The 23,254-nt window shown below is 39.3% G+C and overlaps 1 protein-coding gene across 3 annotated transcripts in view; it reads right to left on the bottom strand.

Annotated features, from left to right (window-relative positions):
• Positions 1 to 3,149: 3,149 nt before the first annotated feature.
• Positions 3,150 to 23,254, bottom strand: part of TDRD1 (tudor domain containing 1) — a 49,752-nt gene continuing 29,647 nt past the window's right edge. For 2 of the 3 annotated variants that reach the window (XM_087862691.1, XM_087862689.1), the window contains exons 15-26: positions 22,898 to 23,140; positions 22,350 to 22,487; positions 16,811 to 16,921; positions 15,892 to 16,062; positions 13,948 to 14,223; positions 13,080 to 13,199; positions 11,649 to 11,765; positions 8,283 to 8,450; positions 7,233 to 7,460; positions 6,547 to 6,593; positions 6,374 to 6,466; positions 3,150 to 4,091 (exon numbers count right to left, since the gene is read on the bottom strand). In XM_087862691.1, coding sequence (XP_087718817.1) covers positions 6,374 to 6,466; positions 6,547 to 6,593; positions 7,233 to 7,460; positions 8,283 to 8,450; positions 11,649 to 11,765; positions 13,080 to 13,199; positions 13,948 to 14,223; positions 15,892 to 16,062; positions 16,811 to 16,921; positions 22,350 to 22,487; positions 22,898 to 23,140 — 1,712 coding nt within the window. In that variant the 3' untranslated portion in view covers positions 3,150 to 4,091. The remainder of the gene's footprint in view (positions 4,092 to 6,373; positions 6,467 to 6,546; positions 6,594 to 7,232; positions 7,461 to 8,282; positions 8,451 to 11,648; positions 11,766 to 13,079; positions 13,200 to 13,947; positions 14,224 to 15,891; positions 16,063 to 16,810; positions 16,922 to 22,349; positions 22,488 to 22,897; positions 23,141 to 23,254) is intronic. The other variant, XM_087862690.1, reaches the window with a different exon arrangement.

A 23,254-nucleotide genomic window follows, 5' to 3' on the forward strand; every position in this document is an offset into this window, starting at 1 on the left:
TTCATTCCATGGTTAAGAAGTAAAAGGCTAAAACTATACATACTGGTGGAGATACCAGTTGCTTCAAACTCCTTCACATCAAAGTACAGCCTGCCCCAGATGCCTGTCAGACCTAGCAGATGAACATGCAGGGAGGAGGGAAAGGCAGGTGGCTCAGGCTATGGAGAGTGGAAAGGGTGGAGGCTTTTTACACGAAGAGAAGCTGGGCAGCTACTCCTGTCATTCACAGCAAGCCCTCCTTTGTGAACATTTAAAAAATAAGGCATTGTGAAGAACCATCATTCCAAAGAGTTTGTGAGCCCCTTGCTTCCAACGACTTACCTTCTTCCTCTTTGCAGCCCCAATTCTTGCTAACTCTATGCATAAGTGCCTTTTCACAATGTTGAGCTGCCCTGTACAGCAGGTCTCGGGGAACACACAAGGCATGAAGACTAGGAGTTTCGTGCAGAGATTAACTGGGGACTTCGGCACTCAGGAGTACATAGCGGGTGACACCCAGTGTTGTGGAATGACCACCTCTTTGGAAGTGAAGGAATCCGGGGTTCCCGATCCAGCTCTCCTGCCTACTGGCTTTGTGACAGAGCAAAGATGCTTAACGTTTGCTCAGTTTTCTGGCCTACAAAATTAAAGGTTCATGAGTGCAATCGTTCCCAAATATGTGGAAGCCCCAAATTCCTTGTACCTAGCCTGTCAAATGATGAAAGCAAGGTGGAACATGTATGAAAAGACCCAAAGAAGGATACAGAGCTGCAAACGTGGACTTCCCAGAACCCTCTAGAGAAGTGAAAGAGGAGGAAACAGTGCATATTGAAATGGCCAAGAAAGCATCTGAGAGGAAAAGGGTCTGATTCTCGAGTGCTCCACAGGCAGCACATTAAGCCAGAGCAAAAACCATGGAGCCAAGGCAATGAGAGAACACATTTTGGCAAGGGGACACGAACAGAAATACTGCATCTCAAAGCCAGAGACCCTTAGGCTTGGGGTAGATACCAACTGCTCTAAAGGTTAAAGCATACCACCCAACTCCTTAAGACAGTGAGAAGAATCACACACAAGGTTATTGGATTTGCTTCCGGGAAATGGGATGCTTTCTGGCTGAGTCAAGGAAACATGGGATATCTCCAAAGGCAAGGGCTTGGGTAACATCATTCATTCGATCAACAGCCAAAACCATGTAAGCACTCTACTCCTTCGAACTGCCAATACTTCCAAATTTTCTATCTTCCGTCTTCACACATGGATGACTGCCTTACTGTGTTTGCTGAATGCATTTTGAAAGGAATTTGGGCACACACCTGGGGGGAGAAGGGCTTCTGATTTACAATAAGCCTCAGTCGGCCTCACTTCCTAGAAGGGTTATCACTACAAGGTCTTAAAAGTGGCATCACCTCAGGGTCTCAAGGTAAAAAGGAAAGCGCAGGAAAATGGCTAGGCCTGGGCAGCTCAGGTCTTCAATGAAACCAATTTTGGGTTATCCTAAAGCTACAGTTGATGTTGAAGAGGCTTCCCAGGGAAGATGGACAGCAGTGCCTAAGCGGGAAGTTGAACAACATGCAGGGCCTCAGAAAACATGTCAGCAGATCTTTGGTGAGGCTCTGCCGCTCCCGCCCCGTGCAGACAGACACGCAGTCGTCCTACTGTAACTGAACCTCCATTTAATTCTGGTAAAGCAAAATCACCCTAGGACTCTTAAAACTGCCTGTTTGGAACCACAGCCTGTCCTCCAATTCCTTTCATCTGGAAAAACAAAGCATAAACCATCCTTGAGAATCATGTTTAATGAGTAAATGCTGCTTGGGTGCCTGACCAGCTACAGAACCACCTGAACTGGTAAGCAGCCTCGGGGTTACTCTCCCACCCGCCCCAGAAGGGATCAATTTGCCCAGTCCCAGCCCCAGTTGTGTCAGTGATGAGCCCACCAGTTACACTAATGGTTTATTGCTCTGGGCTGTCAGCCGCCAGGCAGCAAGCCTCATGATCACTTAATTCCTCTCCCGGAATCTGTTTAGGGCCCTCAGATAAGGATCCTCGCCTCCTGGTTTTCGTCTTCTGGAGCCCTTACTACACAGCAGGAGAGCTCAAGTTCAGCATATCAGTGACCCTCATTCACAGTTCTGTGACTTTTACATTTCTAGTTGCCCCAGGCAAAAGAATTCTACCAAAAGAAAAGGCATATTGAATAAACCTCTACACACAACTTTATCTCAATATTTACATGGTGTCTGCCAAGGAATAATTTGTTTGGTTATACAGCTTCAGCAATATTGTACTTATCTGACTGGACTACACGATTGAGGAAAACTGGACACCAAAATCTGCAGGTGTGATAGATCATTCACGACCCTAATAAACAATAAACACAGCACACCTACCTTGATCCCAGGCAAGCAGAGAGAGGTCAATCAATACTTGAATCATGTTAATAATGCTAAAGTAGGTCCAATAGAGGATTCTATAAAATTAATCCAGATCTCTACTTGTGAATCTAGTGCTATAGATAGCATTAGTCTCTTCTGGGGAACAAGACAAAGAGCTGAACCACCAGATATTAAACTCCATTTAATTAAACTCTGTATTCAGAGGCCCCTGGGTGGCACAGCAGTTAAGCGTCTGCCTTCGGCTCAGGGCGTGATCCCGGCGTTATGGGATCGAGCCCCACATCAGGCTCCTCCGCTATGAGCCTGCTTCTTCCTCTCCCACTCCCCCTGCTTGTGTTCCCTCTCTCGCTGGCTGTCTCTATCTCTGTCAAATAAATAAATAAAATCTTTAAAAATAATAATAATAATTAAACTCTGTATTCAAATTTCCAGGAGCATATAAAACCTTGGAATCTGAGAAACTGTGACTTAGATTTTTTTTTATGTGTTCTTCGACTTGCTTCTCTAACGTCCCACAAATGAAAAGGCCAATTTTGTGATTCCAGTTTTCATCTGCGTTTTCATGGTGGCTGGAATTAAACTGAAAATGAACAAACTAAGCATCCTGTGCTCCTAGTATGTACAGAAAAGTTAGCAAAAACAGTGGCCATGAGAACACAAGGCTGAAAAAAAATGAAAGGATTTTGAGCAAAGCACATCATTTTCATCCAATAAAAGCACATCAATATTTGAACTTTTTACATGAGGAAAAATTCCATTTAATCTGGCTGACACGTTACCAGTAAAAGAAAAAAAAAGTCTTTAATTTCTTGAGTTGGTGACGACATCTTAGGTTATCAGAGTCTGATACTTAAAACATGGAAAAATTCCCAAACAGAAATATACAGGTTAGCAGGAAAGTCAGCTGGTCCATAATTCTGCACATGTGAGTTTAGAAGAAACTAAGATTACTTTATGTGCTTCAAGAAAAATATATACTCTAACTTCAATTTTTAACTTACATTGTTAACTGTATTTGTACTTCGGGAAATATAAGTTCTACCTACAATAACAAAGTCTAAGTGGCTACAGATTTGAAGGGTATGGATGGCAGGAGCAGAAAAGAGAAAGTTCCTTCCCCTTGGAGTGGCTGAGAGCCCAAGGGCAGACCCTGTGCCCAGAGGCCAAAGGCAAAGAGGTCCAAGTTAGGATGGAGAGAAAGCAGCTGATGAGCTTAGAGTGGACAGGAAAAGAAGAGCCAGGACCGAAGCAACAACAAGCCAAAGAACATTTATTAAGTGGAAGAGGCAGAGGAGGACAGGGAGAGCGGGGCACGTTTTATTATGATATATGCCAAACGTACAGAAAAATCCAAAAAAAATAAAACTCCTACACAACTATCAACTAGCTTTATCTGCTACTAACATGGAGCCGTATTTTCTTCAGTACTTTAAGTCCTAAAAATTTATATATACAGTAGAAAGCCTCTGTGCATCCCTTCCCAACATCCCCCATGAATGTGCTATGAAACTTTCATGCAAGACTTATTTGGGAGGAAGAACTCAGAGGGAAAAATAAAACTATCCAACCTAACAGAAGAGCAGCAAGCAAACAAAAACGGAGGCACAGGAGACAGCCTTCCCAGCCAACAAAGACACAGTAGCTGTGCTGTCTTTAAGTCCAGCCTTCGAGGTCTCCTTTCTCCTAAGTGTTCATCTCTGAGAGACACTGCTTCTGAAAGAGAAGAATCAACTCTCGTTATGCCTTCTATACAAACTCCATCACTATGGCTCTTAATTTCTATCTCAAACCCAACAGTCACTTTTAACCGAAAGTAGCACGTTCAAGTCATTCACACACCTCCCCACCGGGGCTGCATATTAGCTACAGCCATTTGTACTCCCCTCGATCAATGTAAAACACAGCTGCGCTCTCCTTCAGATGGAAAATTTTCTGTTAACGTGTGTGTTGAAGTATTTATTTATCACGTCTGAGCCACAGATAACAGTTTTCTGTTCTCATCACCATAGCACTCCTAGTGGGGCAATTTTACAGTTATTAACAAATTTCTCCAGGAGAGACTAAACACTTCCATTTGAAACGTATTTTCTCTGTATCTAGGAAGAACAATTTAAGAGGGTAAATATTCAACTATACTTTCACCACAATGAAGCAAGCATGCTTAAGCAACCATGTGTGTAATTTTTTCTAATATAACTCCTTGGGGTTCTGTGCCCTCCAGAACTTATCTAAGGACACTGTAGCAGAGAGAGAGCAGCCTGGGTTCTAAGAACTGGTTCCGTGTGTGTGTGTGTGTGTGTGTGTGTGTGTGTGTGTGAGAGAGAGAGAGAGAGAGAGAGAGAGAGAGATCTTGTGCAGCCATGCAACCTCTCGTAGTCTCAGCCTCATCTATAAAATGGGGTCTGCTTTCTTTTCGGGAGTATTGTGACGAATAAATATGTGACTAGATGTTCAAATGCTTTTAAAATAATATATAAGGTTTTTCTATATTCAAATGTGGATAAAATATGTATTTCCACAGTAAAGGAAAAGCCAGTTCAACTACTATGCTTTAAATCAAGTTGTTTTTTTTTTAAAGCAAGTTCTTCAATCTATGTAGAAACAAAAGAAAATCTAGCTTTCATCTTGTGTTAGCACTCTCAGAACCCTTATGAAAAAGACACAAATAAAAACTATGATGATTTGGTGCTAGGACTAAATTCCAGAATTTATGTCATGTCATTGCATGTCCCTTAATCTATGAAGTCATTAAAGATTTTACCTTACTTTTAAATTTTTAATTTCATATTTCTAAACTCAAGTACACAAGACAGCAGTCAGTATTGAAACTGAATGTTATTAACAAGGACTGAAGGTAGTAACTGCAACATAAGTCAGCATTTATTAGAAATAACACAAATCTTGTAAAGAAAATATATCAGGAGGCTCAAAACTGTTGCTGTAGCATTAATGACACTTGGAATTCAGTTGTACTTTCTTAGAAACAAACAACACAACTGCATTACCACACGGAGAGGATGCCTCCGTTCACACAGCGGGCCCCCGCTTGAGGTCCCCCATGCCTGCAGAGGGCGGTACCACCCACCCAGAGCTCGACTTGCAGGGGGGCTGACAGGCTGTGCTTCAGCCACAAGAGTGCAAGGATGAAGGAAATCAAAAGATCCCCTGCTTTTGGCTGGAATTATATCAATTAGACAAGGCAGGAAGGACAGTTTCATTTTCATCAGAAATTGTAATTGGCTACAGATCACAAAGTACCTTCCGAGGGCTGTTCTGGAGCAAAGCATCCCAGGCAGTAAAAAAACCAGGGGGAACTGTTGCTTAAAACTCAAGATTATTGTTTGTAAGCACTAGAAGCACCACAGCCAAAGCAGAGCAGGTTTCGTTTGGAAATGAAGTACACTATCAGTGCAGCCCATTTTCCATTCTTGGCCCTTTAGAACCTCTTCACAGAAAGTGCTAACCAGGGGTGCCTGGGTTGAGCGTCCGACTCTTGGTTTTGGCTCAGGTCATGATTGTAAGATCAAGCCCTGTGTTGGGCTCTGTGCTCAGTGGGGCATCTGCTTGAGAATCTCTCTCTCCCTCTACCCCTCCCCATCCCACCTCCATGTGCTCTTTCTCTAATCTTCTTTCAGAAAAAGCCCTAAACATTTTTATAGCAGCATGAACAAGTGGGTTAATTTCATATCTAGACACAAAGAATGTGAGGCAAAGCTTTATCTCAACAATTTTTACAAGTCCCTCCACGTTATCAATAACATGGGCATTCAGAATCAAACAACAGTAAGGTGAGTGGTTGCACCTGAACACCCCTGGACTAGGTCCCATTAGCAGAGCCAAAGTAAGATTATACAATTAAACCTAGGAAGACAGCAAAAACATTACAACCAGAGCTCAGATCATCAGGTCACAAAACAAAGAACACGTCATCAGTTCTACCCTGACAAGCCTAGAGATGTCCTGTTGAAGTGGAGAAAACATCAAATTTAACTTACTTAACTTTTTAACAATTTTTTCATTTCGATAAATTTATTTTGATTGGTTGGATTGTTTAAGAGGAAGAGAAGAATCTGTTCATGTTTTTCAACCTATGGGTGAAGAAAAATAGTATTATTTCATTTCTAAAAATTTAAGGAGTACAATTTCACTTCAAGGAAATTCTACCCACTTGTTTCTGTAACTCTGTGCAACAGCAATTCATCCTGCATGTCTTTTCTAAAGGCAAACACAACAAGCCATTAGAGAACATACACCATAACTAACAAAAGAACTGCGGAGTCTGAATATCCACAGCTCTGCCCCTTATGCACGGGTTCGAACTTTAAAGGACTTGACCAATTAACTTCTCATTTGGGCTTTAATATCCTCTTCTACTGCACCCTGCGTTTCACCAAATGAATACCCCCGTCTCCAAGATTTAAGTCTTTTGCCTATCATATATGGGATATTTCTTTGGCCAAGGGTAGGTCTGCCAAATAATCACCTTATAAGATATCCATAAGATCCAATCTCAAAAATACAAACTCCTATTACTTTCAATCTCAGGATTGAAAGTAAGCTGGAAGTAATTCTGAATGCTAGACATTTCTAAAGCTCTCAGCATCAATGCTATCACCAATGAGATCAGCAATGCTGCTCAGCCTAAGCTAAGGAAAATCTGGCCTGGGAGGCCTGCGTCTACCCAGCGGGTCCCCTGAGGTGGCAATATGAGTCGCACCTTGCCACTGGATTTGTAAAGGGGGAGGATGAAGGGAACGTGACCACAGAGAGTAAGAAACACCAGGTCACCTACGTTGATTACATCTGTTCTTAATTACACTTACATCTGTCATTAATTAAACTTGAAAAAAATACCTGTACTTAAAGCACTTTGCTTTTTAGATGTGATGTTTTTTGCCAGACCATATGTCACCAGCTTTTCGGCTATATTGATAGTACCATTTTCAGAGCATTTCTCAACCGACACTGTATGGACATTCTTGATAATTCCTTTTACAGAAAGCATTACGCTCTGATTCAACATGAAATTTTTTAGTAGTTCTATTACTAATTGAGAACAGCTTCCGTTCAATTCCATTAGTCCTGGGAAAACAACTGAATATTAATCTTCGAGTCCCTTAAAAAAAGATAAACATTTACATATATATCGTCTAAAGACAATAAACGAAAGTCTCACTTTAGCTGGGCGTAGGTATGCTTTGATATACGATTGCTGTTGCATTAAAAAAAAAAATCACTCAATAGATATTCACTGATCCCTATTATGTGTCAAGCACTAATCTGGGTCTAGAGGGCATAAGCAGACAACTGTCTGCTGCCATGGACGGATTACGTTATAATGGGAGAAGCAAACAATAAAATTTTCCAACTCTCTCCCCAAGTCAAAACCAAAGCAGACTACGAGGCAGTGCATGAGCTCTTCTCTGCTGGGACCACTAGGTAATGAGATCAGGGGTAAGGGTAAAAAGCTACTTTAGCACTCCCATTCGCTTTATTCAAACACCAACCGAAGGGCTAAACATGTGCAGATACAGTACACAGCCAATCGTCCCAAATGGTGTCATCTCTGGTCTCTCAAGAGAGCACCGTGACAGAGCAGACAGGCTCTCAGGTAAGGGTCAGATGGCCCAGCTCCCCTGGCTCTGCCATTTCTAGCTGTGCAACCTGGGGCCAGACACAATCCCCAAACAACAGTGGGTAACAATGTAATTTTTGTGAGACTGAAATAAGGGATGAAAGATACGGATTTTTTTTTTTTTTTTTTTTTTGCAAACTCTGCTTGATATTTAGAAATCTGGGCAGTTACTGCAATGCCCATTTGATTCAGACATGGGGCTATAAAAGAGGAGGAAAACAAAAAAAATCACACAGATATCCCATTTGGAAAGTGACTTAACTGCCTACCTTCAAGTGAACATTTAATAATTTGGAAAGGAAGCTCCAGGTGGCTGGTGGAAATTGGCTGCACTCTGGAAAGAGGCAGAATTTCAATGTTTCCGTAGTCTGCATAGAGTACTTTCACATCAGCATCTGATGTCCCCAGAACAATGGCACGGTACCAGAAGTCATCACCTGAAAATATAGTGGAGTCTCAGGCAGGAAGTCACATGAAATGACCCCTGCCCTCCCTTAAGATGGTTATTCACAGTTACATTTACATTAGTGAGAAATTCATGCCAACATTTCAGGTTAGAGTCCAGATGAAACACAAGCATCACCTCCACTTCTTCCAGATCCTACTAAAAAGACAATTACATGATTAAAAAGAAAATGGCACACAACCACAAGGATAGAGGACAAGAGAGACGACAGTTTAATATTGGAAGCTGGAAAGCAGATGGCAGGAATGGAAATGATTTAGCAGAGCTCAACCAAAGCTGGCTATGGGGAAGCAAACCAGCATCTTCCTTTGCATCTGAAATCCCCAAGTCCTAATAATTAATGCATTCCAAAGTAATAGTAAAGGATGGAGCTGAAAATGAGGACTGGGTAAAGAAAGCAGACTTACTTCCCAAGACAACTGAATAGACTATCGTTTACAAACACATTTACATATAATACTTAATTTAAAGTTGCTGAAGAGGATGATCAGTTTTATGTTCACGTGTTTTAACAAAGCTTAGAATGCCCACCCCATTTCAAGGCATCTGCTCCTACTCAAGGGCAGAAGACTAGAGGTTTCTTCTCCAGAGAGGATGAACCAGATAGACTACTGGACTCAGAAACATGAGGCAGTGCAGAGGAAGTTGTTTACCAAGAACACTGTCGGGCAAGCTATACACACCAAGCAGAAGACAACCATCCCAAGGGAAATGCACTTCAAAATACCAACAAGCAAGAGTCCCCAGTGAAATGGCAGGGCCCCATCACCCAACAGGGAAGGCCACCGGTGCACAAGCTCTGCCCACAAAGAAGCTTCCAATCAACTTCTAAGTGCCCCCTCAGAAGTGAACAGCACGGGATCACCAGACACTTGAAGAAAATTTCCAACATGATAGAGAAGACCAAAACAAATAGGAACTCAAAGAAACAGGGAGAAGACAGCGACAATTAGAAGAATGATATCAACATCCCCGAATTGCCGTCCCTCCTTGAAATAAGAGCAAGTCAGTATTAAAGACACAGACTTGAGAAGACAAAAAAGCTATTGAAACTAAAGATGTGGTATCAGAAGTGAAACACTCAATAAACTGGAAGATAAAACTGAGTAACTCTCTTGAAAAAATAAGCACAAAAGGTGAAAGAGAAAAGAGGAAACTTAGCAGAAGAGTTTCAAGTCCAACATTAGAATATTTGGAGTTCCTGGGACACCTGGGTGGCTCAGTCAGTCAAGCATCCGACTCTTGATTTTTAACTCAGGTCATGATCTCAGTGTCTTGAGATCGAGCCCAGTGTGGGACTTCATGCTCAGTGGGGAGTCTGCGTGAGATTTTCTCTCACTCTTTCCTCTGCCCCTCCCCGTTGTGCTCTCTCCAAAATAAATAAATCTTAAAAAAAAAAAAAAAAAAAAAGAATATCTGGAGTTTCTAACAGAACAGAAAATGAAAGGGAATAAAAAAAATTCAGAAAACTTTCTCAAAACTGAAGCTCATCAATTCCTAGACTTAAGGGCTCACCCACTAGAAGTGCCCAACACAATGGTGAAGACTAATACCAGGTCACATCGTGAATTTCAAAACATGGAATGAAGAGATTACTAAAAGTTCCAGAAAGGGGAAAAAATACGTACAAAGTTTGGAGAGTCTAAATGACCTCTCTTTTGACCAGCAACATCAACAGCTTTAAAAAACAATAAAAGCGGGGCACCTGGCTGGCTCAGTTGGTAGAGTTTGAGCTCTTGATCTTGCGGTTGTGACTTCGAACCCCATGCTAGGTACAGAGATTCCCTTAATAAAAAATTTAAAAAAAAAAAAAAAGCAATGCCTTTAAAATTTTAAGGCAAAGATGATTTCCAATCTAGAATTCTGTATCGAGGCTACCTCTCAATTAACTACGAGGGTAGAATAAAGACGTTTTTCAAACATGGGAAAACATGGGGAGATAACAGAAAATTTATCTTACACACATCTTTTCTCAGTTTCTGGAGGATGGGATCTACCCAAATATTGGAATAAATCCAAAGTAAGGATTTCAGAAAACAAGGTGAGATGAGGGAGGAAGAAACAGAAAACATGGTGGGATGGGAGAGAAATCTGTGAAATCCAAGGGAGTGGTGTGGAAACCACCCCAGACGTGGTGTGGCTCACGTCTGGAGGACAAGCAGGCTGGCTAGGATGTCAGAGGCTGCAAGTGCTGGCAACGTAATAAAAGCTGATAAAGTACAGGAGGTTTCACTAGGAGACTCTGCACCAATGCAGAGAACTGAGATAATCAGTGAAAGTATACAGAAGAGTACTAACAACAACAACAAAGGCAAAAGAGATATGTAACCATGTATCTCCTATGTCATAGTGCACCACGTGGCTAGGCTGTCAACAGTGTTCATGCAATTCCAATAAAGAAAGAATACTTATCTAACCAAAAATTGTGACATATTTCTATCAGGAAGAAAGGGAGGGAAAGTGTAGATCCACTTATCATACAAAAGAAAAACTAAACATAATACATTTAACTGTAAATCTAAATTTAAATTAAAAATTTTTTTAAATGAACTCTATGTGGACAACAGACTGAAAGCATTTCAAATCCGTTGCTAGCAAGAGGAAGATGAAATTGGCCCACTCACAAACTTTTGGCACATATGGACATTTCTTTAAGATGCCTACGGAATGATATGCTTCTGGAACTTACAAAACAACTTATATCCTTTGACTCAGCAATTCCCCAAATTTCTGCCCAAGAATATTCACTCACTAAAAGAAATTTGTTAACATGAAACATTAAACAACAGGACTATGGTTAAGTGTACCTGATTCAACAAGTCTGACTTTTTGAAGCATTTATTCCTTTTTTAGTACATTCATAAAGTTCTATAAATTATTTGCAACTCCTCCATATATAAATATGTTATTGGTCCACCACATACAGGAGAGTTATCTAGAGCTGATTATCTCAAAGTACTGACAAGCTTGTAGATAACTACCTATATCATTACCTAAATATAATCTATGGTTACAGAACAGAAAAGCTGGATGACCCCAGCATGTGAATTAAACCTACAACCACCTTGTTTTTAACAAAACAAAATGCGCACCTAACAAAATACACAGGATTTCATGTAAAAGAGAACAAAAAATTTCCCCTTTAATGTTTTATTTAAAAGGACCTTACTTGTATATTTGGCACAGCACGCATCTCCAATTCTGGGTCTATAAGACACTCGGCTTTTCTGACTATTGCAATATTCTAACAATTCAGCTGTCAATACACACAATCTTTCCTGATCTTCTGAAACATAAAAAAAGCAATCTTTCGTGAAGAAGTTTTCAATGCTACTGGTTAGACAGTATACAAAAACAGTGTCAAATCAAATCACTCAAAAAAACCCAATTACATTTATATTTTAAGAATACACAGGGGCGCCTGGGTGGCACAACGGTTAAGCGTCTGCCTTTGGCTCAGGGCGTGATCCTGGCATTGTGGGATCGAGCCCCACATCAGGCTCCTCCACTATGAGCCTGCTTCTTCCTCTCCCACTCCCCTGCTTGTGTTCCCTCTCTCGCTGGCTGTCTCTATCTCTGTTGAATAAATAAATAAAATCTTTAAAAAAAAAAAAAGAATACATAAAACCACTCGTGGTTACCTTGTACAAAAGGGATCTAATGCTGGGAGGGAAGAAGGAAGCCTCTGGAAAGCTAATTTCTAGATCAGGGTGGTTATACTAGTGCGTTCACACCACAGAAACTTATAAAGTCATACTTTCACAATTTTTCAGTATCCTTTTCAGGAAGTGTGTTACAGTTAATGAGATAAAACAAAGTACTTCCAATTCATCAGGATTCAATAATCCTAAGTCCCTGCTTTCCACTACACTGATTAAAGATGATGATTTAATTTTTAATTTCTTACTGGAGATAGATTTAAGAGCACTTGGTATCACCACAATTTGTGGTTTAACAATTTGAAACAAAGGTTCACTTTCTCAGCCTTCAAGTACCTGCAATTATTTTGAATAGCCATCACCAACTTGCACTAACACTCTGACACTACAAAGGATAAACTCAAATATATTGAAGCGATTTCTTAATTATAAACTTCCATGAAACAACAGAACATTCATATGCTACTTTTCTTCAGGTTTAGGTGGAGTATAAAACATTTCTCTAAGTTTCTAAGCTATAGTAACAGTGATTATAGACTAATTTATAAAGTACTCTTTCAATATACCAAATTTTCTCAAAAGGTCATAGATGGTTAGCTTTGTAAATGCATTTCAATATAGATAGTATCTATTTTTTGTGATAGTATCTATTTTTAAACAAGAAATTATACAGCAATTAAGGACACTATTTTCTTATAAAAAGCCGTAAACTGGGTTGGATAGGTGCTAAATGCAGGGCATTTTCCCTTCATGTTCACATATGTGTTTGCATAACTAAATATGCCTGTAGTGTTATGATGGCCAATTCTTCCTTAAAACACTGAATAAAACAAAAATCACCAGCCTCCCCTCTCTCTCATTTCCTCAAGAGTTCAGATAAGCAGTTTCATCATACAGTTAAAAGGATGAGCATAAATGGGTCTCAAATTTTGGTTTCTTACCTGGCATCTCATTTGGTAGAGCATAAAACAAGAGTGGGTTTACGATTTCTAATATGGTTGCTTGTACAGTTTTATTAACTGGCAATTCTATCGTCCTCCATGGCTCCGCTGAAGAGATGGCTGAAAACATACAAAACAGACCTTGTATAAAACAGATCAAGTTGTTATTCTCTTCCAGTTATAAACTCAATTTATTCATCAACTGAATCAACATTCACAAATCCCTAAAATGAAAATCTGTATTTTCACAAAACAATCTATTCACGGATTCTATGAGTGTTACAAAAAAGTCCAATCTAGAATGAGAATCTTTGACCTACTGCACTCCTGTATTATTTCTGTAATATATTTTCATTTCCATAATATATTTAATGTAAATCTTATAACTGATTCATACTTTAGGGGATACATAACTGTATGATGCAAAACTACCTGATCAATAACTACGATGAAAATGAGTACAGTGTTTAATAAAACCATGTTTCAATATATACTATTTTTATTTTTTTTAAAAGATTTATTTATGAGAGAGTGAGTGAGTGCATGAGCCGTTGAGGAGGGAAGGCGCAGACGAGGAGATGGAGAGCGAGAATCTGAAGCAGGCTCCATGTTGAGCTGGGAGCACAAAGCTGGGCTCAATCTCACCACCCTGAGGTCTCTCACCACCTGAGCTGAAACCAAGAGTCAACCAACTGCTCCCTCCGAGGCACCCCAATAAATACTAATTGTAGTAACCTATTTTTAACCTATTTCCACGAAGCATGTATTCCTACAGAAAACTGCATCATTTGACTAGAAAAATTTTTACAGCCCATAAAAGCAAAAGATAACAAATTTAAATAACAAATCAATGGCTTAAACATGTTACCTTGAAGCCCCAGGACATCAACTTGAAGATCACGTCTACTAACAGGTCTATTACTTGTCAAGTCTTTACGTGGCGAACTAGTTTTTAAAACCAAATGTTCATCAATCAGAACATCACTAATTATTCTGGGGTAAGAAGTGGAGAGATCAGTGAGCTCGATTCCCACTCCCTGTCCAGTGATTTCAACCACTCGGGCTTGGAGTTTTATCCCTGCAACGCACATCTGAAATCTTGCTATGGCTTCTTCAGTCCAGTGTTTGTTTCTAGGCTGTATATCTGGCAAATAAGAATAGCATTAAAAAGAATTCTGTGCCCGAGCTGCATTTTTGCTTCAATAGTGTCTGGGACTAATCCTTGTCAAGTGTTCCATTTGGGTCAGCGATTTGGAGTATCTTTTTTAATGCTCAATTACATCTCTACATCTCCCATGCCTAAGTTACAGATAACACATTTGTAAACATACTACTGGGGTTTTAGGGGACTCAGAAATTTTCCTTATTTTCCACTAATATACCTTTACCTGGCATTTTTCCAATAAGCAAAAACAGGGTTAGAAGCCACCACTGTGTTCTGTTACACATACAATGATGAGTTACTAATTATGCTGCTAGAAGATCTCAACCATACATTTTCACTTCTGTGGACAGTTTCCTAATGGTGATTTCAGAATGTTAAAACTAACGAAAAATTATTGTTCTGATAATTTTGGCTTATACTCTTATTTTTAGAACAGTAACCCTCAAATTTGAGTGTGCATCTGAATTACCTAGAGGGCTCGTTAAAACAGATTTCAGGGTCCCATCCTAGAATTTCCAATTTAGTAGACCTTGGTGGGGAACTGAAAATCTGCAGTTTGAATAAGTTCTCAAGTTGATGCTGCTTGTCCGGGGGCCACATTTTAAGAAGCACGGACATAAAACATGGTAATTAAAAATAATCTGAAACAGACTTAGTGTAGTAAGTAGAAATAAAACATGCAAAAGGAAAAATAAAGAGCATCTATGCTGCCAGACATGAGCACTATTAACATTCTGGTACCCAACCTTCCACAATTTTCATGCGCATATGTAAAGACTTGCATGCACAGACATACTCATTTCTTTCATAAAGAAACCTTTGCAACAATAATAGGTCTTATGGATATAATGCCAGGTAGTGTTAAGTGCTTTATATTTTTCATCTCTTTTATACTTAATGACTCCTTGAGGAAGATACTATTATTTTCCAGATGAGGAATCAGAAGCACCAGAGGGTTTGAATCATTTGCCTAAGATTCTCACAGCCGGTGAGTTGGTTCCAGAGCCTGTCCTTCTAATCACAATGCCGTCCTGTATCTCTTCTATAACTAGCATGCTTCATGTACCTCATGAACAATTCTTCATATTAATAACCCATGGTTAACATCATTTTAATGACTGTGTGGTAAGAGGAAACACTTAAATCTAACTTTTCATGTCAGAAAAATTCTGTTTCTAAGCATTAATCCTCACAACAACCTATTTCAGTTATCCGTATCATCATTTAACCACACCCCTGTAATCGGCTATTTAGGTGGTTTTGCTATTATTAACAGCAGTATAATGAATTTCCTTGTAGGTAAACTGCGAAATTCCAAGATCATTTCTTTGGAATAAATTATTACAAGTGAAAATGCTGAGACAAAAGGTAGGAATATTTGAAGATCCTAAGAAATCCTGCAAAATGCCTTCAAAAGAACACATCGCTTTTCACTCCCATCTCAAACACAGAAAAGCAGCTGCTTCCCTACTTTAACATCAACACTGAACATTTCGGCCAGTATCTTCAAAAGTACGTTTCTAAATTCTATAATATGAAGCAAGATCTTCTAATTCACATGTTAAAATTATAAACGTTAATATTTAAAAGTACATATACCCTAAGTATTAGAAGACAGTTGAGAAAGTTTCTTATTCTGCACCATACCTACTAACCAGCACCGTATTCCTTGAAATGGAAGTTTTAAAAATTTGGATGGGATCATTTGGAGTTCATCCGCAGTAACTTCTTCCATGTTCCCATAATCCACAAAATGGACTTTAATGTTTCCATCCGGTAAGATTTCCTTGACTAAAGCACGATACCAATTACCATCACCTATATTTAACACAAAGTATATAACATGGGACATTATTTCCATTAACATTTGAAATTTTCGTCTTCAAAAGAAAAAAAATCCTTTGTCTAAAGTAACTAAATTTGCTCTTTCTCCAGATGATGCCTTCAATTTTTCATTCAGAAATCCCCAGAATTCTCAAAATCCATTTTTTAGAATACATCCAAAATTTTTATAGCACCACACTTTAACATCAGAGGTAAATTGAAGATTTCGTTCATCACCTATCCAATAAACGGAATGTGAAAGTGAAGGGAAGACTTCATAACCTTGAACATATCTGTCAATCTGGAAAGCTTACGATACTCTCGTAACTAAGAACAAACTGTTTTACTTGTCATTAGTAAAATAACGTAAAAAGCAAATAGAAAAACTCATGCAATGAAATTAAGGTGTTTCATTAAATATACTTTCAAACTAAACATGCACAGGGTGACCAGAAGAAACAATGAACCTGCAGTGAACAGGTTTCTCGGTATCTAATTTAATATCAGAAATTCTGGAAAGAAAAGCATTTAACAAAGTTTAACAAAGTTGAGCTAAGAAAGTTTCATTTGGAGGTTCCTTGCTACCAAGAGAAGATAAAACATGATACTTTAAGCATTCATTTAGTCTTGTGAGGAACATTTGCTTAAACCTCAGGAAGAAAATGCACACTCAATAAGGACTGAACATCAGGAAACAAAAGTCTCTATCAATGAAGTCAAGAGTCTATCAACTGCAACTTACCTGCAAAAAAAGCACAACACGGACACCCTATTTCTGCCCTAAAATCACTGGGCACCTTCTGCTGGCAATATTCCGCTAATGACTTGTTCAAATCATTGAGTTTCTTTAAAGCTGAAAACAATACATACAGTATTCAATATTTAAAAAGCATGCAGAATACAGATTTTCCTCTGAAGTTGGGAAATGTTTTGATCATACAATCTCAGGTACATTCCCAAGCAACTATTAAGTACACACTAGATGCTTTTCTCTTTTATTAAAAAGTTAATTGGGAAAATAGTCATTATTAGTTAATGCTCTTGGTAACCCCCTACTACGGCATTGTCATCAGCATACCAGAGCATGAGCTTTGCATAGGGATAAGGACACTGTGTACAAACCTGTACAGAAGTGACCTACAAGCTGGCCTGGAGGAGGACACATAAGCACTACGAGGATGCACAGAAGTCTGTTGAGGAAACAGAGAGGTGAGCTGTGCGTGCTAAAGCTTGCATCGAGAAAGAGGACAAAGAGGGGGTAACTGCAGAAGGAAGAAATGGCTCTGAGGCAAAGTACAGAATTAAGCAGCCAAAACTTATTTGGCAGGAGCAGTCTGGCAACGCAGGGAAGGTGAACCACTGAAGAACACACCAGCCACGTGCTGAGAAAGATACAAACCACAGAGAGCTTTAAAATGCTGAGAGGCGCCTGGGTGGCTCAGTCAGTTAAGTGTCCAACTCTTGATTTCAGCTCCAGTCATGACCTCAGGGTCCTGAGATGGAGCCCTGCTTCTGGCTCCCCACTCAGCGGGGAGTCTGCTTCTCTCCCTCTTCTCCTCCATCTGCATCCCCCACCCTCCTTGCCCCAGCATGCTCTTTCTCAAAATAAATAAATCTTATTTAAAAAAAAAAAGAAGAAGAAGAAGAAAAGACTATGCAAACTTATTAGTCCAAGACATAGTAGAAAATAAAAGTGCAAAAATCATTTACAGTATTTCACCATTTATGCCTACACAAACAGGGATACATACATATAAGCATATGCATAGAAAAGATATCATTATTTATTCTGAAAAGATTTAGAAAATTGAGAGGGACTGGGAAATTTACTTCCCACTATACATTTTTTTTTAATTTTTTTTATTACATTATGTTAGTCACCATACAGTACATCCCTGGTTTCCGATGTAAAGTTCGATGATTCATTAGTTGCATATAACACCCAGTGCACCATGCAATACATGCCCTCCTTACTACCCATCACCAGTCTATCCCATTCCCCCACCCCCCTCCCCTCTGAAGCCCTCAGTCTGTTTCTCAGAGTCCATAGTCCCCCATGCTTCATTCCCCCTTCTGATTACCCCCCTTTCTTTATCCCTTTCTTCTCCTACCAATCCTCCTAGTTCTTATGTTCCATAGATGAGAGAAACCATATGATAATTGTCTTTCTCTGCTTGACTTATTTCACTTAGCATTATCTCCTCCAGTGCCGTCCATGTTGCAGCAAATGTTGAGAACTCATTCTGATAGCTGAGTAATATTCCATTGTATATATGGACCACAGCTTCTTAATCCAGTCATCTGTTGAAGGGCATCTCGGTTCCTTCCACGATTTAGCTATTGTGGATAATGCTGCTATGAACATTGGGGTGCATATGGCCCTTCTCTTCACTACGTCTGTATCTTTGGGGTAGATACCCAGTAGTGCAATGGCTGGGTCATAGGGTAGCTCAATTTTTAACTTTTTAAGGGACCTCCACACTGTTTTCCAGAGTGGCTGCACCAACCTGCATTCCCACCAACAATGTAGGAGGGATCCCCTTTCTCCACATCCTCTCCAGCAATTGCTGTTTCCTGCCTTGTCAATTTTTGCCATTCTAACTGGCGTAAGGTGGTATCTCTGTGGTTTTGATTTGAATTTCCCTGATGGCTAATGATTTTGAACATTTTTTCATGTGTCTGTTAGCCATTTGTATGTCCTCATTGGAAAAGTGTCTGTTCATATCTTCTGCCCATTTTATGATGTTTGTTTCTTGCGTATTGAGTTTGAGAAGTTCTTTGTGGATCTTGGATACCAGTCTTTTATCTGTAGCATCATTTGCAAATATATTCTCCCATTGCGTGGGCTGCCTCTTAGTTTTTTGATTGTTTCCTGGGCTGTGCAGAAGCTTTTTATTTTGAGGAAGTCCCACCAAAATTAGAGCAGAAATCAACGAATTAGAAACCAGGGGTACAGTAGAGCAGATCAATAGAGCTAGAAGCTGGTTCTTTGAGAGAATTAATAACATTGACAGACCTCTGGCAAGACTTATCCAAAAGAATAGAGAAAGGACCCAAATTAATAAAACTATGAATAAAAAAGGAGAGGTCACAACCAACAACAATGAAATTGGAAGGATTATTAGAAACTTTTATCAACAGCTTTATGCCAATAAATTAAGCAATCTGGAAGAGATGGAGGCCTTCCTGGAAACCCATAAACTACCAAGACTGAAACAGGAGGAAATTGATTTTTTAAACAGGACAATTAATTATGAAGAGATTGAGTCAGTGATAAACAACCTTCCAAAAAATAAAACTCCAGGCCCGGACGGTTTTCCTGGGGAATTCTACCAAACATTCAAAGAAGAAATAATACCTATTCTCCTAAAGCTATTTCAAAAAATAGAAACAGAAGGAAAGCTACCAAACTCATTCTATGAGGCCAATATTACCTTGATCCCCAAACCAGGCAAAGACCTCAACAAAAAGAATTACAGACTGATTTCCCTAATGAATATGGACGCCAAAATCCTCAACAAGATCCTGGAAAATAGAATCCAACTGTACATTAAAAGGATTATCCATCATGACCAAGTGGGATTCATCTCTGGGATGCAGGGGTGGTACAACATTCGCAAATCTATCAGTGTCTTAGATTTTATTCAGAAACAAAAATTCAGAAATCATATGATTCTCTCAATAGATGCAGAAAAAGCATTTGACAAAATACAGCATCCTTTTCTGATTAAAACCCTTCAGAGTGTAGGAATAGAGGGTTCATTTCTCAAGCTCATAAAATCCATCTATGAAAAGCCTACAGCAAATATTATCCTCGACGGGGAAAAGCTGGAAGCCTTTCCCCTAAGATCAGGAACATGACAAGGATGCCCACTCTCGCCACTATTATTCAACATAGTACTAGAAGTCCTTGCAACAGCAATCAGGCAACAAAAAGGGATAAAAGGTATCCAAATCGGCAGAGAAGAAGTCAAACTCTCTTCGCAGATGACATGATACTCTATATGGAAAACCCAAAAGAATCCACTCCCAAACTATTAGAAGTTATAGAGCAATTCAGTAATGTGGCGGGATACAAAATCAATGCTCAGAAATTAGTTGCATTTCTATACATGAATAATGAGACTGAAGAAAGAGAAATTAGGGAATCCATCCCATTTACAATAGCACCAAAAACCATACGTTACCTTGGAATTAACTTAACCAGAGACGTAAAGGACCTATATTCTAGAAACTATAAATCACTCTTGAAAGACATTGAGGAAGACACAAAAAGATGGAAAAATATTCCATGCTCATGGATCGGAAGAATTAACATAGTTAAAATGTCCATGCTACCCAGAGCAATCTACACTTTCAATGCTATCCCGATCAAAATACCGAGGACATTTTCAAGGAACTGGACAAATAGTCAAATTTGTGTGGAACCGGAAAAGGCCCCAAATCTCCAAGGAACTGTTGAAAAGGAAAAACAAAGCTGGGGGCATCACAATGCCAGATTTCGAGCTGTACTACAAAGCTGTGATCACAAAGACAGCATGGTATTGACACAAAAACAGACACATAGACCAATGGAACAGAATAGAGAACCCAGAAATGGACCCTCGGCTCTTTGGGCAACTAATCTTTGATAAAGCAGGAAAAAACATCCAGTGGAAAAAAGTCTCTTCAATAAATGGTGCTGGGAAAATTGGACAGCTACATGCAGAAGAATGAAACTTGACCACTCTCTCACACCATACACAAAAATAAACTCCAAATGGGTGAAAGACCTCGATGTGAGACAGGAATCCATCAAAATCCTGGAGGACAACATAGGCAACAACCTCTACGACATCGGCCAAAGCAACCTTTTTCATGACACTTCTCAATAGGCAAGAGAAACAAAAGATATACATTCTTTTTAACTTTGGGATTTTGTACCATATGCTTGTATAATCACCTATGAAAACAGAAACTGACATGAAAAATTTTTAACTTTACGCTATATGAAACAGTGGTCTATCTACCAGATGATTCTGAAAGGAGGGACGACCAATTTCACGAACTGGGAGCTAGACAGGGACTTAGGCACCTAGTTTAATGTCCTCATTTGATAGAGAAGAAACAAGATTTTAAAATGTTAAAATTAAAGATGCTCACCACAACAGCTCAAATGAAAAAGAAGATAAATACAAGTGTGAGGATGTGGAGAGACTAAAACTCTCAAACTGACAGCTGTCAAATCACTTTGAAAACTTTTGGGCATTCATTGATCAAAGCTGAAAATATAAATACCCTTTAGGATATGGTCAATAATTTCATTCCTGGGTATATATTCAAAAGAAACATTTATCCATGTGTATTAAATTTGTATGGAAATGTTCATACCAATATCACTTTATAGCTCAGAGCTAGAAACAACCCATGTGCCCAAGGTTATAAAGAAATAAATTTGCAGTATATTCACACAGTGGAACACAAGCTACTGTTGCATATAAAAATGAAGAACTGATCTCACAAACTATGTAAAAAAAGGTGGCGAGACACATAAGAGTATATACTGTATGATTACATTTACATAAAGTTCAAAACCAGGAAAACTATGTTATTGGAAGGCAGGATAGTATTTACTTTTTATAGAGAGAAGGGGTAGTAATCAAAGGAGACATGGAGGAAACTTCTGGATTACTGGTTATGCTTCATTTCTTGACCTAGATGTTGGTCAGTGTTTGGACTCTGTGATAATGTGTTATGCTGCACTATTCATGCATTTACATATATGCATGTTATGCCTTAATAAAATCAACTATTTAATCTTCCAAAATGAATTTAGAAGACATTCTATGAAATCAAAACTGGTTTAAATATAAAGAGATTTTTAAAAATAGAAATGGCTTGGGGCGCCTGGGTGGCACAGCGGTTGAGCGTCTGCCTTCGGCTCAGGGCGTGATCCCGGCGTTATGGGATCGAGCCCCACATCAGGCTCCTCTGCTATGAGCCTGCTTCTTCCTCTCCCACTCCCCCTGCTTGTGTTCCCTCTCTCGCTGGCTGTCTCTATCTCTGTCAAATAAATAAATAAAATCTTTAAAAAAAAAAAATAAATAAAAATAAAAATAAAAATAGAAATGGCTTAAAATGAAATAAAAGGCAATTAAGTATAATCAAATCCTTTTTCCAAGTAGAAATACTCACTTGGCCCTTCTTGGAAAGACAGTACTTCTATTATTCAGTAAACTCCTCTTCAGTTATTACCACACCAATGTATTTGTAAGAGAAATAAATGAGAAGAGTCCACTTACCATCCTCTTGAAGCACATGGCAATAAAATTCTCCAGGACTGTACATCGTACAGACCACAGCATCTACTGTTTGGTCAACAGCAAGTTCAACCCATGTCCACTCCAGTGGATTTAGTTTTGCTTCTATACTAAAGGGAACTGTGGGGGGAAAAAAAAAACAAAAAACAACAACAAAAAACTTTTGCAAAACAACTGGTTAAAGTGGAGATGGGAGGTAAGGCGGCTGAGGAATCTGCTTTTGAAGAACTGAATTTCCAGGGACTTTTAGTGACTTTACAGGAAAGTTAACTGGTATTACAATTAGCCACAACTACCTCGCTGAATTTCAAATTCACATTTCTGATTGATCCTTCAGCTGCCAGTGACCTACAGGTTTTGTTTTTGTTTTTTTCCAGTTTTCCAACACACTCATAGTGTATTTAAATAAATGCTTGATTAAAAAAGACAGAAGACACAGCACCCATTCTTTTTGGGAGCACGAGAACCCACACGTACGCAAAGTCATCTGGATTCCAGCACAGACATTATCGAGCAGACTTCTTACTTACCGCTGGCATCTTTCACGACCCTGGGTTTCTCTGCCGGCACCCCGGTCTCCTGGAGGGCAAAGCCCGCGTCTCTGAGCACCCGAGCAATGCTGAGGTGAGGCGTCACAGATGCATCTATGAGCTCCACCAGGGAGCTGTTTTCCAGCTTGTCTGCCACTTTCACCGTGATCATTTTGTTCTGCACAATTTTTTTCATCAGACAAATAGCTTCTGGAGTCCAAATTCCTAATGACGGCTTTACTCCTATCAAAGAATTTTTAAAAGAAGACTAAAATACTTCTTAAAATAAGCATTAAGAAATTCCTAATTTCCACAAAGTTAAAGAACCTGACAAACACCAGACAAAAAGTCCCACCT

This window comes from Ursus americanus, chromosome 6 (assembly GCF_024610735.1).
Source record: "Ursus americanus isolate L20-20 chromosome 6, mUrsAme1.1.p, whole genome shotgun sequence".
Taxonomy (NCBI): Eukaryota; Metazoa; Chordata; class Mammalia; order Carnivora; family Ursidae; genus Ursus; species Ursus americanus.